Source organism: Carcharodon carcharias, chromosome 10 (genome assembly GCF_017639515.1).
Source record: "Carcharodon carcharias isolate sCarCar2 chromosome 10, sCarCar2.pri, whole genome shotgun sequence".
Lineage (NCBI taxonomy): Eukaryota > Metazoa > Chordata > Chondrichthyes > Lamniformes > Lamnidae > Carcharodon > Carcharodon carcharias.
In genome coordinates, this window is record NC_054476.1 from 145,442,445 (window position 1) to 145,460,191 (window position 17,747).

The following is a 17,747-nucleotide window of genomic DNA, read 5'->3' on the forward strand; positions in this document are numbered from 1 at the left end:
CTCCTACGCAGTGTATAGGAGAGCTTGAGCTTTCTATTGAAAAATATATAAAATTGCAGAGCTACTTATTGAGAGGTACACATAATTGCAACTTTCTGTAGCATTTTCTTGGGCTCTTGGTATAAAAACATACCAACTTTATCAGGGAGTTGTAAGAAAAAATGTACGCTCAGAGGCAAAGATGGAGATTTTATGAAGTGCGACCAAAACCTTGACTAAAATAAACAGATGTGTTTGCATTTACATAGCACCTTTCATGATCTCAGGGCATGTTGAAGCATTTCACAGCCACTTAAATACCTTTGAAGTGTAATCTTTATTGTTCAAAAAGTAGGATGTTCAAGAATCCTTTTAATGATTCGCAAAACTTAACTCTTTGACCACGCTTCTGTTCTAATATCACCGAATATGACTCGCTGTGAAGCACCTTGCGACATTGACTATGTTAAATGTACTGCATAAATGCAAGTTGTTGTTTAATTTGTAGTTTGTTTCCCTATTTTCATATTGACCTAGGTTCTTCTGAAAACCTTTTAACTGTCTTCTCTCTCGTTCAGTTTTGGCTGTTTTGATACAATTACAAACATGACATGAAAACCTTGTGGAGATTCACCAAGTAAGATTGTCATGTTGAAATTCCAATGCCTGGAATGTAATTTTCAATTTTCACGCTTAACAGTAGCAGCAAGAATCAGTCACTGTCTATCTGAGAGAGTAGAGAGTGCTGTGCAGTGAACTATATTTGTCAGTTTACGTCTTGTATTACAGGCAACGTGTTTGAAAAATGTAGGATACGTTTGAGTGAAGTTTATCATAGAAGAGCTTTGTTTAGCTGCAAGCATAGCATGTAGTTAGATTTTTGAAACCAAATGAATCTCATTGGTTAAAAGCTAATACCAACACGCAGTAAAGGCTTGTGTTCCCCAGTGATCTGGCAGTCAGGAAATCTGTCTACAAATGAACACAATGAACATCTTTATTGTGTGTCCTGGAATTTTAGGGATTTCGAGCTTGAGTGCTTTATTCTTCAATCCACTTCTGTTCTATGCTCTGAACTAAAATGTCAAACGTACATTTTGTAATTATTATAAAAACACCAGTTGCACCTTTTTGCCTGTCTTCTGTGTTTCTCCCAGATGTACAAAATCTGGAAGCTCAAACCAAACTATTACAATAACTTAATCTTGAATGGGGGAGAAAAATTGTTCTCTTTCTGTCTCATATATGTATTGAGAACTGTTTGTTTGTGGAAAACGCCAAAATGGAAAGGTGGGCCACAGAGCCTGTCTCCAGGTTGCTCATTCTTTATATTTCTGTGTCAGTTTCTACTTATACACTGGTGACTTCCAGTTTTACTTTGCCACCTAACCCTAACCCTTCCGTTGAATCCTGATTTATCACACTGCCTTACTGACATCCGGAACAGGATGAATAGAGATTTCCTCCCAGCTAACTATTGGGAAGAACAAAGCCATTGTCTTTGGTCCCTGCCACAAACTCTGTTCCCAAGCCACTGACTCCATCCCTTTCCCTGTCACTGATTGAGACTGAACCAGACTGCTCGTAGCCTTGGTGTTGTATTTGACCCCGAGATGAGCTTCCGATCACACATCCATTTCAGCACAAAGGGCCACCGACCTCCACTCCCTCATCATCAACTGACTCCTCCCACTCATCTGCTGCTGAAATATTCCATTGCTGTCCCGGCCAGCCTTCCATCTTTCACCCAATGTAAACTTGAGCTCATCCAAAACTTTGCCTGTATTTTAACTGGCACCAAGTCTCAATGACCCAACATTGGCTCTGGATCTGGCAAGACTTCAATTTTAAAGTTGACATCCTTTTTTTTAAATACCTCCATGGCATTGCCTTTTCCTATCTTTTTGGCCTTCTCCAGCCCTACAGTGCTTTGAGATCTCTGTGCTCTTCCAATTCTGGCCTCTCTCGCAACCTTGCCTTTTAATAGCTCCACCATTGGTGGCAATGCTTCCAACTACCTAGGCCCTAAGCTCTGGAATTCCACACACACACACACACACACACACACACACACACACACACCCCACACCCACCCAAACAAACCTCTCTATCTTTCTTCCCCTTTTAAGATACTCAAAATGTACCTCTTTGATGAAACTTTAGGTCATCTGTTCTAATATCTCGTTATGTGACTTGGCGTTAAATTTTGTTTGAAGCCCTTGGGATGTTTACTATGTTAAAGGTGCTATGTAATTGGAAGTTGTTGTCTTATCCAACCTCCAATGTTGGGGACCTGGAGACAATCGAGAAAAATTGGGTAAAAGCACCACTTCCAACTTGTGCCTTATTGACCTTTTCCTGGAGAATTTTTTTTACAGTATTTCAAAATAATGCCCAAAAGCATCTTTCCTTTTGATGTTATGTGGATGGTGACAAGCCAACTACAATACTGTAATCTCATTAACCCCGAACAGCATGCATTAGTTCAAAGATGCGTAGAAACCTTTTAGCACTTGAAGGGCAGGTGTTCAAACCCAGTTAAGTTCTGACCTTTTTGGGGTCATTCTGCAACCATTTCTAAAAGTAGCTGAGAAATATTCCAATGGGAAATTAGGGCCTGAATTTTCACACAAACAGAGAGGTTCTCCATCTGTGCAAAATGCCGGTAGAGACCTGTGAGAATTGATATTGTTTTGGGGGGAATATTATGTTGCTCTAAGAAGGCTGTGTATGTAAATACTTTGATTAAGCTGGGGAAAAGTCACTAGAGACAGATTGTCTGGGAGGTTTAAGATATGAAAGGATGGAGCTGTGCAATTGTGATGAGATATTATGGAGGCTTTGAGGTACAAGTAAATATGTTGGATCTAACATTTGCATTTTTAGATAAGTTGAGAGTTTCTTTGAACATCAAAGGGAAGTCAGAGGTGACAGGAAACATTTTTGCATTTCACAAGAGTCCCATGGGTAAACGGAAGAGGGTATATTACATTTATTAACCCGAAAGCAGAGACAAAATAGAAACATGAAATATTTTATATTTGAAAAGATTTAAGTTTCCAAGAGGTGTGAGAATAATGAAATCTGAGATGAAAGTGGGGGGAAAGGTGTGTTAGAGTTACTGTGGAGAGCTTAGGGATTAGCTGTTATCTATGTGAGGAAGATCTCCTGGAAGCATCTCTAGGCTGGGAGAAGATTCAGTCAAGCTAGAAAAGTCTTGGGCTGCAAATAGCAGTCTTGTTCTAAAGTATTGGATTTCCACAGCAGAGTAGAAGAGAGTTTGAGGTTGTATGGTATGCCTTTAAAGCTACAGCAGGTTGTCTTGTGTAATATCACTGGACTTTTATAGTTAACCACTTATAAGGGAGAGTTAAAAACAAAAAAACTGCGGATGCTGGAAATCCAAAACAAAAACAGAATTACCTTGGAAAGTGTTTACTTGTGGGTCTGACCAAACAGGGAGTCTTTTGGGGGAATGTTTTGCAAGACTATTCTTAACTGTGTATTTGTAATCTTGTGTGCTTAAGTTTTCTTTTCTAGTTAATAAAACTTTTGGGATTTTAAAAATTAAATGTAAAAGTGTCATTGGACTCTTGCTGCTGAGTTCAGTATGTTTTCTTCTTGTTTTCAGAATACAAAATAAATGGTATGGCCTGTAAGCCAAGTTCCCCCCTGGGATTTGGTTTGCTCAGCAATTAACAGCTGCCATGGTCATAACATACTTGAATCCAGAAGTTCTATCCCAAATCCAGCCTCTGCCATTTTTGCAGGAGAAATGGGGACAGTTTCTAAATTGCACATCCGTGATTCATGGAAGCATCTGGCCATATAATTGAGCACCTGCCTCCACTCCTGATTTTGATGAGGTAGTGTGCAGATTAGACTAGGTAAGAACTGGTCTGAACCTTGTGGATTCATTTGGATAACTAGGTATCCCTTTGGATATGATCCTGGTACCCTTTGGGAGAGATGAGGTACCCTTATAGGAGTGGTCAGGTGCTCTTTTGGTTTGTTAGAAGTAGACATGATTTGTGCATTAAAAAGTATGTAACCTCATTGGAATTGCCAAGGCTGTCAAAGAACTGTCAAACTATCCAAGAGCTGTCCAAGCGCTGTCGAAATGGTAATGAAGTGTTTCTTACTTCTGTTCCAGGTGGCTGCTGTGGATCAGATCAGAAACAGTACGTCATTGGAGGATGGGCTTGGGCATGGTGGTGTGTCTCGCAGACACAGAGGTGAGACACCCAAGAATTATCTTTTTTCCCACCCACCTAACTCCCCAATTGTGCTTTTTTCCAAAGACACACTTCCACATAACACAATTCATATTTAAGAATTGTTTTCTTTTGTAATTCTCTTTAAATACTGAAAGAGGGTGACGCAGAGAAATAGATGTGAAGGTAATTGTGTGCTGTGTAAAGTAATATTTGATGGGTCATGAGATGCAAGGTTTCGAATTAAACTTGATGCAAATGATTGCATACCAAATGTGGAAAATGGGCAGAGCTATCAGGCTCCCCAAAATGGTGGGATGATGGCAGGAACAAGGTGACGGTGGATTAAATTATGTAAACTTATGCAAAGCGGTAAATATAGCTCCAGCAATCAGTATTTCTGGTTGCCTTTTACTCAGGAACAGGCATGCTTCTCCCCTGTGAAAGGAATGTGACTTGTACTTAAATGCATCTAATTTTTCATTGCTTGGCTGCAATATTAGATTACAGTGAACTCCAGTAATTTAAGTTTAATTTGTTTACTCGCTAGCTAACATCATGTCACAAAGGACTGGAAAAAACCTTTGGTTCTTTGGAAACCTTTCCCTTAAAACTATTGTCACGTTTCAGGATTTATTTGTAAGCCAGTGACCATTTTTGCAAATTCAGTTTCCATTTTTTTTAATGTTATTCCAATGCTGTAGACTTTCTCCTGTGAACATGTTTACAACCCAAAGCTCTGCTACCGTTACAAAAACACAGAACAGGAGCACCGCCATAGTCTGCTGAGAACCAATTCATTACCTTATTGAGTGGTTTGAGAAATTATTTAGCTTACAAAATAGCTGAAATGCAGTTTTTTTTTGTCACACCATCCATAGCATTATGTATTTATTCTTCATTTCCAGTTTTAAAATGCGAAGTTCAAATTTAAACTCTGGCGAAAAGAAGAAGGGAGTAGAAGAAGTCCGAGTGATTTAAAAAAAAGAACACTCGGAATAAAAGTTTTTGCTTACTTGGTCACTTTATATTTTGGCTGTTATGTAATTTTTAGGTAATTTGTTGCAATATTTTTTATTTGGTGCGGGACATATTCTTCAATATCATTTGAGTTCCGGAAGGAATGAAAGGAAACTTAAACCCTGCATAAGAGATCACCTTTAAGCACAGCCGAGAAAGGTAACGTGGAACCAAAATCCTCCAGTCACACACACAACTTTTGAGAAATTAAATGACTGAAATGTAAGCTTTTTGCTGAAAACTTATTATAAAATGCAGAAACATTTTGATGAAAATATCTCTCCTTTTATTAAAAAAAATCTGACAAAGAATATTAATCTTAGGCCCCCTGTAAAACATGTGATGTTCGATTAATGCATTTGAGTAACATGTTAGTGAAAAACCAATTGGCTAATTTTGTCTTTTAGGCTCAAGCATTGCATCTCTGAAACACACTAAACTATTTTCCAATGTCATACCAGTAATTGTACCCAGTAAAAGTTTTCCCAAGTCTCAATACTGGAATGGCAGTTGATAGAAAATGGCTCTCCAACCCTGATACTGTGTGAGGTTTTGGTTTCACATCCATTGCTAATCTACATCAATAAGCAAGAGCGGATTTGTTGGTCTAATTGTGTTTTTTTTTATCTCTGTATGTTAACAGAAAATGTTTCTTAATGTTCTCAGTATTCTAGTCTTGTCACTCCTGCAGCTTTTCTCTTGTAGAGATGAAGTGGGGAAGGAAGAGTGGGAATGTACAACTTTCCCACCCTTTCTAAACTCCAGAAAAAAGAATATGTACAGTGTTTTTAATTCTTCCACAAATATGTGCAATAGTGAACTACTTCCTGAAGATTTCTATTTGTGTGTTTTGAACTTTCTGTTCCGATGGATTGTTTACCAAATAAAACTAACTTCTGCCACCTTTCCTTCATCCTTTGAATACTGAAGATCTCTGGCACCATTCAGATGTCGTGGTCATTTTGCAGCCTGTTCCCAGTAAAGATCAAATGCTGAGCTCCTATTTATAAATTGAAAAAAAAAATCCCATTAAGACAAAGCTTACCAATCCCTGTAGCAAGTAACTCCTATTTTTTATTATCTCTCTTCTCCCCTCCTCTTCTCTGCTCATGGGAAACTTCCTACTGCTCGCCTGGCACAATGCTGCTACCACATGCTCTTTGCAATGCCAGACAGTATTCACAGAAACTTGCATGTGTTGCCTCACCTGTAGAGCCCATTGCTGCTACAACACTTGTTTATTGTCCACTGTGTGTTTGTGTTTTTGATTTCTTACATATTATTATATCTATTTTTTCCCTTGTACTCCAATTTTAATTTTGATTTGAAATGGCTATCTTATAATCAGTTAAATAAATAGAAATTCAAGCAATCTACCTGAGATCTGTGTGAAATCCAGTACTGATAACCACAATTCATTTATCATGTCTGTTTATATTGCATATTAAATTCAATAGGATGCCACTGGTTCTGGTTTTGATTTTGTTTAGCATCTGACTCAAGTGACTGCTCTTCATGTGTGAGGCTGTGCATTGAATGTTTGCAGGGTGTTCAACCATGCAGTACATCATTTCCCAGTCTAATCCTGCCCCTACCTGGCACCCCTACATTTGCATCTTTTGGCACAGCTAATTTGATGGATGTCAAGACCAGGAATGTGGAGTCTCTTTTTTGCCCCCGTTAATCGATTGGGGGAAACTAATCCCTTTAAAAAACTTGGAGAAGTAAACCGGGAAAATGTGCTGCAGGTGTCCCATTGATCTTCTTCTTCCCCCCCCCAAACAGAACAGCAGGTAAATGGTTCCACAAGGAGCACTTTAGGGTGCGCCTCAAATTCTCAGTATATCTTTTTAGGCAGTGATCTCGTTATGTATACGATTAATACATGAACAACAACAACATAGATTTTTATTGATCAGGACCAGTCTGGAGACAGTCCATTGGCTTGGGTATTCAAAATGAATTCAATTAACTAGACAACTTATTGAATTTTGCACAGTCACAGAATTATAGAATTGTTATGGTGTAGAAGGAGGCCATTTGGCCTCTCATGTCTGCACTGGCTCTCTGAGCGTTTTAACTTAGTGACAATCTCCTGCCTTTTCCCTGTAACCCTGCACATTGTTTCTATTTAAATAATCATCCAATGCCCTCTAGAATACCTCATTTGAACCTACTTCCACCACACTTCCAGGCAGCACAATCCAAACCCTAGCTACTGGCTATGAGAAAAAGTTTTTTCCTCACCTCGCATTTGCTTCTTTTGCAGAGCACTTTAAAACTGTGCCCTCTGGTTCTTGATCCATTTATGAGTGGGAACAGTTTTTCCCTACCTACACTATCTTGTCCCTTCATGATTTTGAAAACTTCTATCAAGTGTCCTCTTAGCCTCCTCCTTTCCAAGGAAAACAGTCCCAACTTCTCCAATCTATCCTCATAGCTGAAGTTTCTCATCTCTGGGACTATTCTTGTAAACCTCTTCTGCATTCTCTCCAATGTGTTCACATCCTTCCTATAGTGTGGTACCCAAAACTGTGCACAATACTCCAGCTGAGGTCTAACCAGTGTCTTATATAAGTTCCTGCTCTTGAATTATATGCCCCTATTAATGAAGCCTAGAATACTGTATGCTTCAGAATCAGCTCTTTCTATCTGTCCTGCCACCTTTAATCACTTTATGTACATATACACCCAGGATTCCCTGCTGCTGCACACCCTTTAGAATAGTATCCTTTATTTTGTACTATCTCTCCATGTTCTTTGTGCCAAAGTTTATCACCTCACACTTCTCCACATTGAACTTCATCTGCCACAATATGCACCACTCGTAAATCTGAAAATGGAGAACTTCTGTTTTGCAGTGTGTTTTTTGAATGGTGTGTTTCTTGCACCTATTTAAAATTGAGCTGATCCAACTTAATTGCAGAGACTTAACTGAAGAGCTTTCAGTCATGGAGAGATGATAAAAGCTGTAGCTTATGCATACCAAGTATCTTAAGAATTTTGAAGATGTTCAAAGCAAGTTGTAGATGTGCCCTTGTATTTGAACCACCTGCTGGTAAAGCAATTTGATGGTTTCCTAGGAAAGGATGTGATGGCAGCATGCTGTTTTCACAATTCATGTTCCAGAACTGTGGCCTGGATTCTGTTTCATATTCCATTTCTCCACATGATAAATATGAAATCCTTATTTTATTTCCTTTTGTTTTTATTAGTTCCATGTTTACTTAGCATAATTGCGAATTTTTAGGTTCTTCAGTGCTGGATAGTGCGGTTCATTTCAAATCAGCTACTACGACACATTATGACTTGAAAATAAAAAGCTGAGAACTACAAGCTTGGGGGCTGTAGGGGGGTTGGTGGGTAGAGAATTTATGACTGGGATGTACAGTATACAATGAGAAAATGACTAATTTCACTTGATGTGACTCCTTCAATGACTAACATTTAGTTTTCTTAAATGCTATTATTTCTTAACGTTGTTTCTCATTGATTTGGCTTCCAGTCTATTTTGAGACTTTTATGTTCTCTGACCCACATTGACCCAATGTCTACTTTTCGTCTTTTCTCTTTTTGTTGTTACAACTCTGGTAACGTTTTCAAAATGTTTTAAAGTTTTGGGGTTATCAAGCTTTGTGGTATTTCTTTCAAAGAGCAGCGAGTTCTCTGTCCTAAACAACATCCCACACTTAACCAGCACCCATTAAGGTCAGACTAACTGGTCACTCCTCTTGTTTGCTGTTTCTTGGACAAAATTGCCTGCTGTGTTTGGCTACATAACAATAGTGACTGTGCTTCACAAGTGCTTATTGCCTGTAAAGAGTTTTGGGGCATCTTAAGCAGTTGTGCACACTTGGACTGCATGGAGCTTCATGTTGTTCATGTCCTGTGATGAACAGCTACCTTGAAAAGACATTGGAGTCACTCGATGCCCCTCCATTCACGAGAGCCTGTCTTGAGAAAGAAATCCAATGGACAAGCAATGAAGAAGCACGTGTATTTGCATCAGAGAGTTTTCATTCTCCCAGCACCCCACACCCCCACCCCAAGACAATTATTTTCTGTTAATTCCTGAGGTGTTGCCTTATTCCTGGGTTTGTTTCCACAAGTCACAGGCTGGGGTGAAGGGGTGGCCTTCTGATATCTCAGTATGATAACCATTATCCATATGAGATGTTGAGTGCTTGGCGGTTGTTTGATACTTGAGCTTATCTCTGCCCTCACCTCACCTCACCTCATGTCTTTCCAACAGAGTTCTATTGGATAACAATCAGCAGCACAAATTCTGATTCTCCTTTTTTACTTCTGCATTGCACCCTACCGAATCCAAGGAAAATTTAGCAACTCTACTCCATGCCTCAGCTGCGATTACCCATGGCAGGTCAGCACTACTTTGCCTGAGGCATCCAAAACTCCAGTCATTTGGAACCTCAGTAACTCAACGGAAAGTCCCTGGATGAAGATGATCTGCCCCATCGAAATGCCTTAGCATACAAGAATTTATCTTGATATCAGCAGCCATTAAGGATTTAGCATTGAATCAACAGTTCTTGACCCAAAATCTGAGGAGTTTTTCTGGATTGTTTTTGTTTGTGCAGCTGCCCATATATTCTGTATAGGAAATTTCAGATGATTTATCTGGAGACATTGGATGTAATTTTTGGACCTTCTGAAGGGGGAAAGAGGGACTGAGGAGCAACACTGCCTTTTTGCAGGTATGCATCCTGGAGGATTGCACTTTGACCAATTTGACCTTCTAGTTCAGTAATCTATCTGTGTGACCTTTTGTTTGATTCTTCTACCACTTCTTGCGTCAATGATAGGTTTAATATGTAAGGGTTTTGGTTTCTCTTAATCTTTAATCAGAGGAGACACTTTTTTTCTTCTGCAGATTAGTGTGGCTCAGTAGCTGCTGACTGGAGGCCTTCATATTTTTTGAAGGGGTACCATATTGTTTATCAGGAGCATCTCCACTCCAGGTTTAATACCGTGACAATCACTTTAAAGTTAGGATGTCGCGATTCCAATGTAACTTTATTTGTATGAGTAATTCAATGGTGCCTCAAATCCAGCTCTTTGAGTTTGTAAAAGGACTGCCTGCGGGGTAGCACTCCTGTGAGTCTATATTCATGAAAGGAAGCTGGAGGATTGGTCCTCTGTATTCTCAATAACATCAATGTGGGATCTGAGCCTTGTTCCCTGTAAACCTTTGTGCTTTTTTAAAATCAGGGTGTTCTTTTTAGCCTTGCATTTTCTTAGATTAAGGCAGCCGCTTGGCTTTAGTTTCATCACCTTGAGGAAGTGCGTTTCAAGCTCTCGGGTAGATTCACCAGTTTTCATTTGACATTGAGATGAATCCATACATAAACTCTATGTGAAGTTATTACTTAACATCACAGGACTTATTATGATAACCACTCCTTTTTTTCTACCCACATTTCTCAATGATCAAACATCAACCTTGCTGTGTAGGTTTTAGAATGCTGCAGTTGACTGAAGAATTGGGCGAGTCTGGATGACTATCGGGTTTCATCATTCGATTTATTTTTAAAAATCCATTACCAAATAAGTTATTGCTCAGTGGCTTAGGAATATGATACCTTTATTAAGTAATTACAAGATAAAAGGACATTGAAGCATACAGAGGGGCTCAAGACCAATGTACAGTTCTCGATTTGCATAATGTCTGTTATGTCTTTACTGGGTAAACCTTGAGGAGGCATAGTGGTATTGTCACTACACTAGTAATCCAAAGACCCAGGGCAATGCTCTGGACCCGGGTTCAAATCCCGCCATGGCAGATGATGGAATTTGAATCCAATTAAAATCTGGAATTAAAAGTCTGATGATGACCATGAAACCATTGTCGATTGTTGTAAAAATCCATCTGGTTCACTAATGTCCTTTAGGGAAGGAAATCTGTTGTCTTTAAGTTGATTCTTAAAATGTCCTCTGAAATGGCCTAGCAAACCACTCAGTTGAAACAAACCGAAAAAAAGGAAACAACACAAGAAACAACAACAGCAGTCTCAGCCCTGTTGATCCTGCAAATCATCCTTACTAACATCTGTGGGGTAATGCCAAAATTGGGAGAGCTGTCTCACAGCCTAGCCAAGCAGCAAAAACAGAAAATGCTGTCAGGTCTAATAGTATCTGTGGAGAGAAAAACAGAGTTAACGTTTTGAGTCTGTCTGACTCATCTTCAGAGCAAGCAAAAGTCTGACATAGTCAGAATCATACCTTACAGATAATGTCCCAGATACCATCAGCTCACCCATCCCGGGGTATGTCCTGTCCCACCAGCAGAGGTGGCGGCACAGTGGTATACAGTCGGGAGGAAGTTGCCCTGGGAGCCCTGAACATCAACTCTGGACACTGTGAAATCTCATGGCATCAGGTCAAACATGAGCAAGGAAACCCCCTGCTGATTACCACGTAGTACCCAGCCTCAGCTGATGAATCAGTGCTCCTCCATGTTGAACATTACTTGGAAGAAGCACTGAGGTTGGCAAGGGTGCAGAATGTATTCTGGGTGGGGTCTTCAGTGCCCATCACCTAGAGTGGCTCAGTAGCACCACGAGTGACCGAGCCCTAAATGACATAGCTGTGAGACTGGGCCTGCGGTAGGTGGTGAGGGAACCAACAAGAGGTCAAGTATGTTTTTCCCAGATCCTCACCAACCCACCTGCCGCAGATGCATCTGTCAATGACAGTATCGGTAGGAGCGACCACCGCCCAGTCATTGTGGAGACGAAGTCCCGCATTGACATTGAGGATACTCTCCATCGTTTTGTGTGGCATGACCACTGTGCTAAATGGGATAGATTTTGAACAGATTTAGCAACTCGAGACTGGGCATCCATGAGGTGCTGTGGGTCATCAGCAGCAGAATTGCACTCAAACGCAAGCTGTAACCTCATGGCCTGGGCATATCCCCCCACTCTACCACTAGCATCAAGCCAGGGGATCAGCCCTGGTTCAATGGAGAGTGCAGGAGGGCACATGAGGAGCAGCATCAGGCATACCTAAAAATGAGGTGTCAACCTGGTGAAGTTGTAACACACGGTTAGTTGCATGCCAAACAGCATAAGCAGCAAGTGATAGACAGAACTAAGAGATCCTACAACCAACGGATCAGATCTAAGCTCTGCAGTCCTGCCACATCCTGTTGTGAAAGGTGGTGGACAGTTAAACAACTCACTGGAGGAGGAGGCTCCACAAATATCCCCATCCTCAATGATGGAGGAGCCCAGCACATTAATGCAAAAGATAAAGCTGAAGCATTTGCTTCAACCTTCAGCCAGAAGTGCCAAGAGGATGATCCATCTCGATCTCCTCTGGAGGTCCCCAGCATCACAGATGCCAGTCTTCAGCCAATTCGATTCACTCCACGTGATATCAAGAAATAGCTGAAGGCAATGGGTACTGCAAAGGCTATGGGCCCTGACAATATCCTGGCAATAGTATTGAAGACTTGTGCTCCAGAACTTGCTGTGCCACTTGCCAAGCTGTTCCAGTACAGCTACAACACTGGCATCTATCTGGCTATGTGGAAAATTGCCCAGGTATGTCCTGCACACAAAAAGCAGGACAAATCCAACCCAACCAATTACCACCCCATCAGTCTACTCCCCATCAGTAAAATAATGGAAGGGGTCATCGACAGTGCTATCAAGTGGCACTTGCTTAGGAATTACCTGCTCACTGACGCCCAGTTTGGGTTCCGTCAGGGCCACTCGGCTCCTGACCTCATTACAGCCTTGGTTCAAACATGGACAAAAGAACTGAACTCATGTGGTGAGGTGGGAGTGACTGCCCTTGACATCAAGGCAGCATTTGACAGAGTGTGGCACCAAGGAGCCCGAGTAAAACTGGAGTCAATGGGAATCGGGGGGAAAACTCTCCGCTGGTGAAGTCATACCTAACAAAAAGGAAGATTGATGTGGTTGTTGGAGCTCAGTCATCTCTGCTCCAGGACATCACTGCAGGAGTTCGTCAGGGTAGTGTCCTCGCCCCAGCCACCTTCAGCTGCTTCATCAATGACCTTCCTTCCATCATAAGGTTAGAAATGGGGATGTCCGCTGATGATTGCACAATGTTCAGCACCGTTCGCGACTCCTCAGATACTGAAGCAGTCCATGTCCAAATGTAGCTAGACTTGGACAATATCCAGATTTGGGCTGACAAGTGACAAGTAACATTTGTGCCACACAAGTATCAGGCAATGAGCATCTCCAACAAGAGAGAACTCAATCATCGCCCCTTGATGCTCGTTGGCATTACCATCAGTGAATCCCCAACTATCAACATCCTGGGGGGTTATCATTGACCAGAAACTGAACTGGATGAACCACCTAAATACTGTGGCTACAAGAGCAGGTCAGAGGCTAGGAATCGTACAACAACTAACCCACCTCCTGACTCCCCAAAGCCTGTCCACCATCTACAAGGCACAAGTCAGGAGTGTGATGGAATACTCTCCACTTGCCTGGATGAGCGCAGCTCCCACAACTCTCAAGAAGCTTGACACCATCCAGGACAAATCAGCCTGCTTGATTGGCACTACACCCAAAAACATTCATTCCCTCCACCACTAGCACTCAGAAGTACCAGTGTGTACCATCTACAAGATGCACTGCAGGAATTCACCAATGGTCTTTCGACAGCACCTTCCAAACCCACAACCATTCCCATTTAGAAGGACAAGGGCAGCGGATAGATGGGAACAATACCACCTGGAAGTTCCCCTCCAAGTCACTCACCATCCTGACTTGGAACTATATCGCTGTTCCTTCACTGTTGCTGGGTCAAAATCCTGGAACTCCCTTCCTAACAGCACTGTGGGTGTACCTACGCCACATGGACTGCAGTGGTTCAAGAAGGCAGCTCACCACCACCTTCTCTAGGGCAACTAGGGATGGGCAATAAATGCTGGCCCATCCAGTGAAGCCCACATCCCATGAATGAATTAAAAAAAAAAATCTTGTCTACATTGCTGCCAAAAGAATATCTTTTTATGCACAATAATCCTTAAACTTTAACATCAAATCTAATAGCTGATGCCTTTTATTCATGGCACTGCTCTGGCGCAGTACAAGGAAGATTACCTGGTTTCCTTATCATATGAATACAGTTTGACCCCGCAAATACCCTGCTTCAATCCTTCTCGTGACCTCTGAGTTGAAGTGTTCAGTCAACTTGTCAAAATTTGACAACTCATCATCATTGTGTGTGCTCTGCCTGAAGGCAGGTCCTTGGTTCATAGTAGCTTTTCCATATCTCTCTATCCTGTGCCATTCTTTTCATTTGCCAATAACTTCCTTCAATTTTCAAGTTTCAAACCATCAAACATTGATATTCTCTTCTTTCCTCTTTCTCTTCTTCCTTGAAATCGTCCCTCCATTATGCCTCTTACAGGCTCATTTCCTGTTAAAATGTGCCCTAATTATGTTCAACAGATTTTTTTGTTCATTCACTCTCCATAGCACTTGACCATTTTTTTTTCTGTCTAGCAGATCCTTTCCATTCTCTTCCAGACCCACATTTCCAAACCATTTAGGAAGTTGGCCTCCTTCTCCTTTAAGGTCCACATCTCACATCCATACAAAACAACACTCCAGATCAAGCTCTTTACACGTCGTTTTTTGAGTTCTTTATTCACTTTTCCGATCAGTAACCGTCACTTCTTAGCAAATTTTTTTTCGTAAAATTTGATTATATAAACTATAATCTAAAACAGGCTAGCTTGGAAGTGGTCTGTAAGCAAAGATTTTATATGGCTTCAGAGAATTGAGACTACCTGGTTGAGTTGATGAAAGCCATAGAGGAACAAGGTCCCAGATCTTTAGTCTTGCCCACTCCATATGCTCAGAAAGGGGATGACTATCCCTTTAGTATATAATCTCATTTCATTTGAAAGTTCAAAGCTCCATATGATTGCAGGATTAATTTTCACATATTTTAGATATATAGAATCTTCTTTATTCAGTGGGCTTTTCATTGATTTTTTTTGGAAGATTTCAGTGAAAGGATCGACCTCAGCAATGTGCTTGTTCCACTGATCTCTTTAACTTACTGGCAAATTGTGCAGGTTAGCAACTCAAATGCTGCATATAAATTAAACTGACCTTCATCACAAAAGATGAATACCGGAACAGGAGAAGGCCATTCAGCTCCCTTCATCACTTAAGTAGATTGTGACTGATCTGTATCTCTCTCTTCCCCCCACCGCCTGATCTTGGTTCCATATTCCTCAATGCTCATGGCTAATAAAATGGCTATCAGTTTTGAATTTTTCAGTTGAACCCCTAGCCTTCAACAGCTTTTTGGGGGGAGAATTCCAGATTTCCACTACCCTTATGTGAAGAAGAAAAGTACTGAATATCTGATGTGGGAATCTGAGAACAAACAGTGTAATGTTTGAGCAGATCAGCTTCTTCATATGTCATAAAAATTATAATCATTGCAGCTGAGATGTAGAATTTAGTGGGATTCAGATCCCTTTGATCACTTCAGCTTATTCTTTGTCTTGCACACAATTTTTATGCACACTTGCTTCATAATTATCATGTCACAACAGTCGCTAAGTGGTTACATAAGCTCCCCTTTGAAAGCATTATAATCCCAATGTTCTGTCAAACTGCAGGAGCCTCCTTGTTAAAATAATAAATACATAAAGCTGACCGGTTTATTGGTACGTTTTATTGCACATGAATCTCATGGAATGTTCCTACTGAGGGAAGTGCTTTACGTTAGTGTTTAGCCTTGTTCCTGTTTCCTCCTCATCCATATTTCTGGATTGCATTATTATTGTGCATTCCAGAGCAGGCACTGGAGATGTACATCCAATTCCTTGCTTCCCCCCTTCCCTTCCTCCACCTCCCCAAGGAACTGTGCATGTTTTGTCTCAGCTGTTTTATGCAGTCTGTGTTTTTGAAAGTACTCTGACCTATTTACTTAGGTTGGCAAAATCTCTGCCATGTCTCACAATCTGCTAAACACACATATAGCACCTGCAGTGATCTACAAGGCCATCAATTGTTTTGTGCCCTCTGTTGGGTTCGTCCAACTGTGGGAATGTACTCCGTATCAGCGCAGGTGATGAGGAACAGGAGATGCACTCTGGTCTCCCTACAGCATTCAGATCTGTTAACTGTTTAAGTGTGAGGATCAGCCACAATTTTGCTACATTTTTAAAAAAGAGATGCAATGTTTGTGTGATGCAGACATGGCAAAAAGATTTAAAATTCCTCTAAACTTCCCTCTCCTTAATCCTTTCCCTAAGATCTCCCCATCTCCAGCTCCTGCCTTGGCTCACCAGATGATCTGTTACCAGTTGTGCTTTAATCTGGCTGCCACTAGTTATGTTCGACTGTTCTGTCCCCTGTGCAGGGAAGGGCCTGGCCTCTTGGGCTTTATTTCACCACAGCGACGCGATTAAAACAGCAACTGTCAGGAATCAGGGGTATGGGATCATGCTTGTATATCACATTGAGCCACTCAGCTTTCTCCTAGCATTGATCATTGTAATAAAAGGAGACGAATGTTGGCAGCAGAACAACTCTTCGGTCCAAGTGGGGGAGAGGTTGCATTGCATTGTTCGGGAGCATTTATTTTGAGTTTGAAATGACTGGGGAGGCTATTCCAACAGAGTTGGAAACCCGCCACGACAGATGGTTAGATTTGAATTCAATAATTTCTGGAATTTAAAGTCTAATGACCACCATGAAATCATTATCGATTGTTGTAAACACCCATCTGGTTCACGAATGTCCTTAAGGGAAGGAAATCTGCCATCCTTACCTGGTCTCGCCTACATGTGATTCCAGACCCACAGCAATGTAGTTGACTCTTAAATACCCTCTGAAATGGCCAAGCAAGTCACTCAGTTGTATCAAACTGCTAAAAAGATGAAAAGGAATGAAACCGGACGGACCACCCAGCATTGACTGAGGCACTGGAAACGACAATGGCAAACTCAGTCCTGTCAGCCCTATAAAGCCCTCCTCACTAACATCTGGGGGCTTGTGCCAAAATTGGGAGAGCTGTCTCACAGACTAATTGAGCAACAGCCTGACAGTCATCCTCGCGGAATCATATCTTACAGACAATGTCCCAGACGTCACCATCCCTGGGTATGTCCTGTTCCACTGGCAGGACAGACCCAGCAGAGGTGGTGGCACAGTTGTATATAGTCGGGAGGGAATTGCCCTGGGAGTCCTCAACATTGACTCCGGAACCAATGAAGTCTCATTGCACCAGGTTAAACATGGGCGAGGAAACCTCCTGCTGATTATCACATACCGCATCCCCTGCCAACACCAGCCCCCCAAGCTGAGGAATCAGTCCTCCATGTTGAACACCACTTTGAGGAAGCACTAAGGATGGCAAGGGCACAGAATATACTCTGGGTGGGGGACTTCAATGTCCACCATCGAGTGGCTCGGTAGCACCACTACATACTGAGCTGTCTGAGTCCTAAGTGACATAGCTGCTAGACTTGGGTCTGTGGTAGGTGGTGAGTGAACCAACAAG

General features: G+C 41.5%; 1 protein-coding gene across 3 annotated transcripts in view; it reads left to right on the top strand.

The window, feature by feature from the left end:
* LOC121282951 (flotillin-2-like) overlaps positions 1-17,747 on the top strand; it is a 96,168-nt gene that overhangs the window by 28,517 nt on the left and 49,904 nt on the right. For all 3 annotated transcript variants that reach the window (XM_041196792.1, XM_041196791.1, XM_041196793.1), the window contains exon 2: positions 4,133-4,214. In XM_041196792.1, the coding sequence (XP_041052726.1) occupies positions 4,133-4,214 (82 nt within the window). The remainder of the gene's footprint in view (positions 1-4,132; positions 4,215-17,747) is intronic.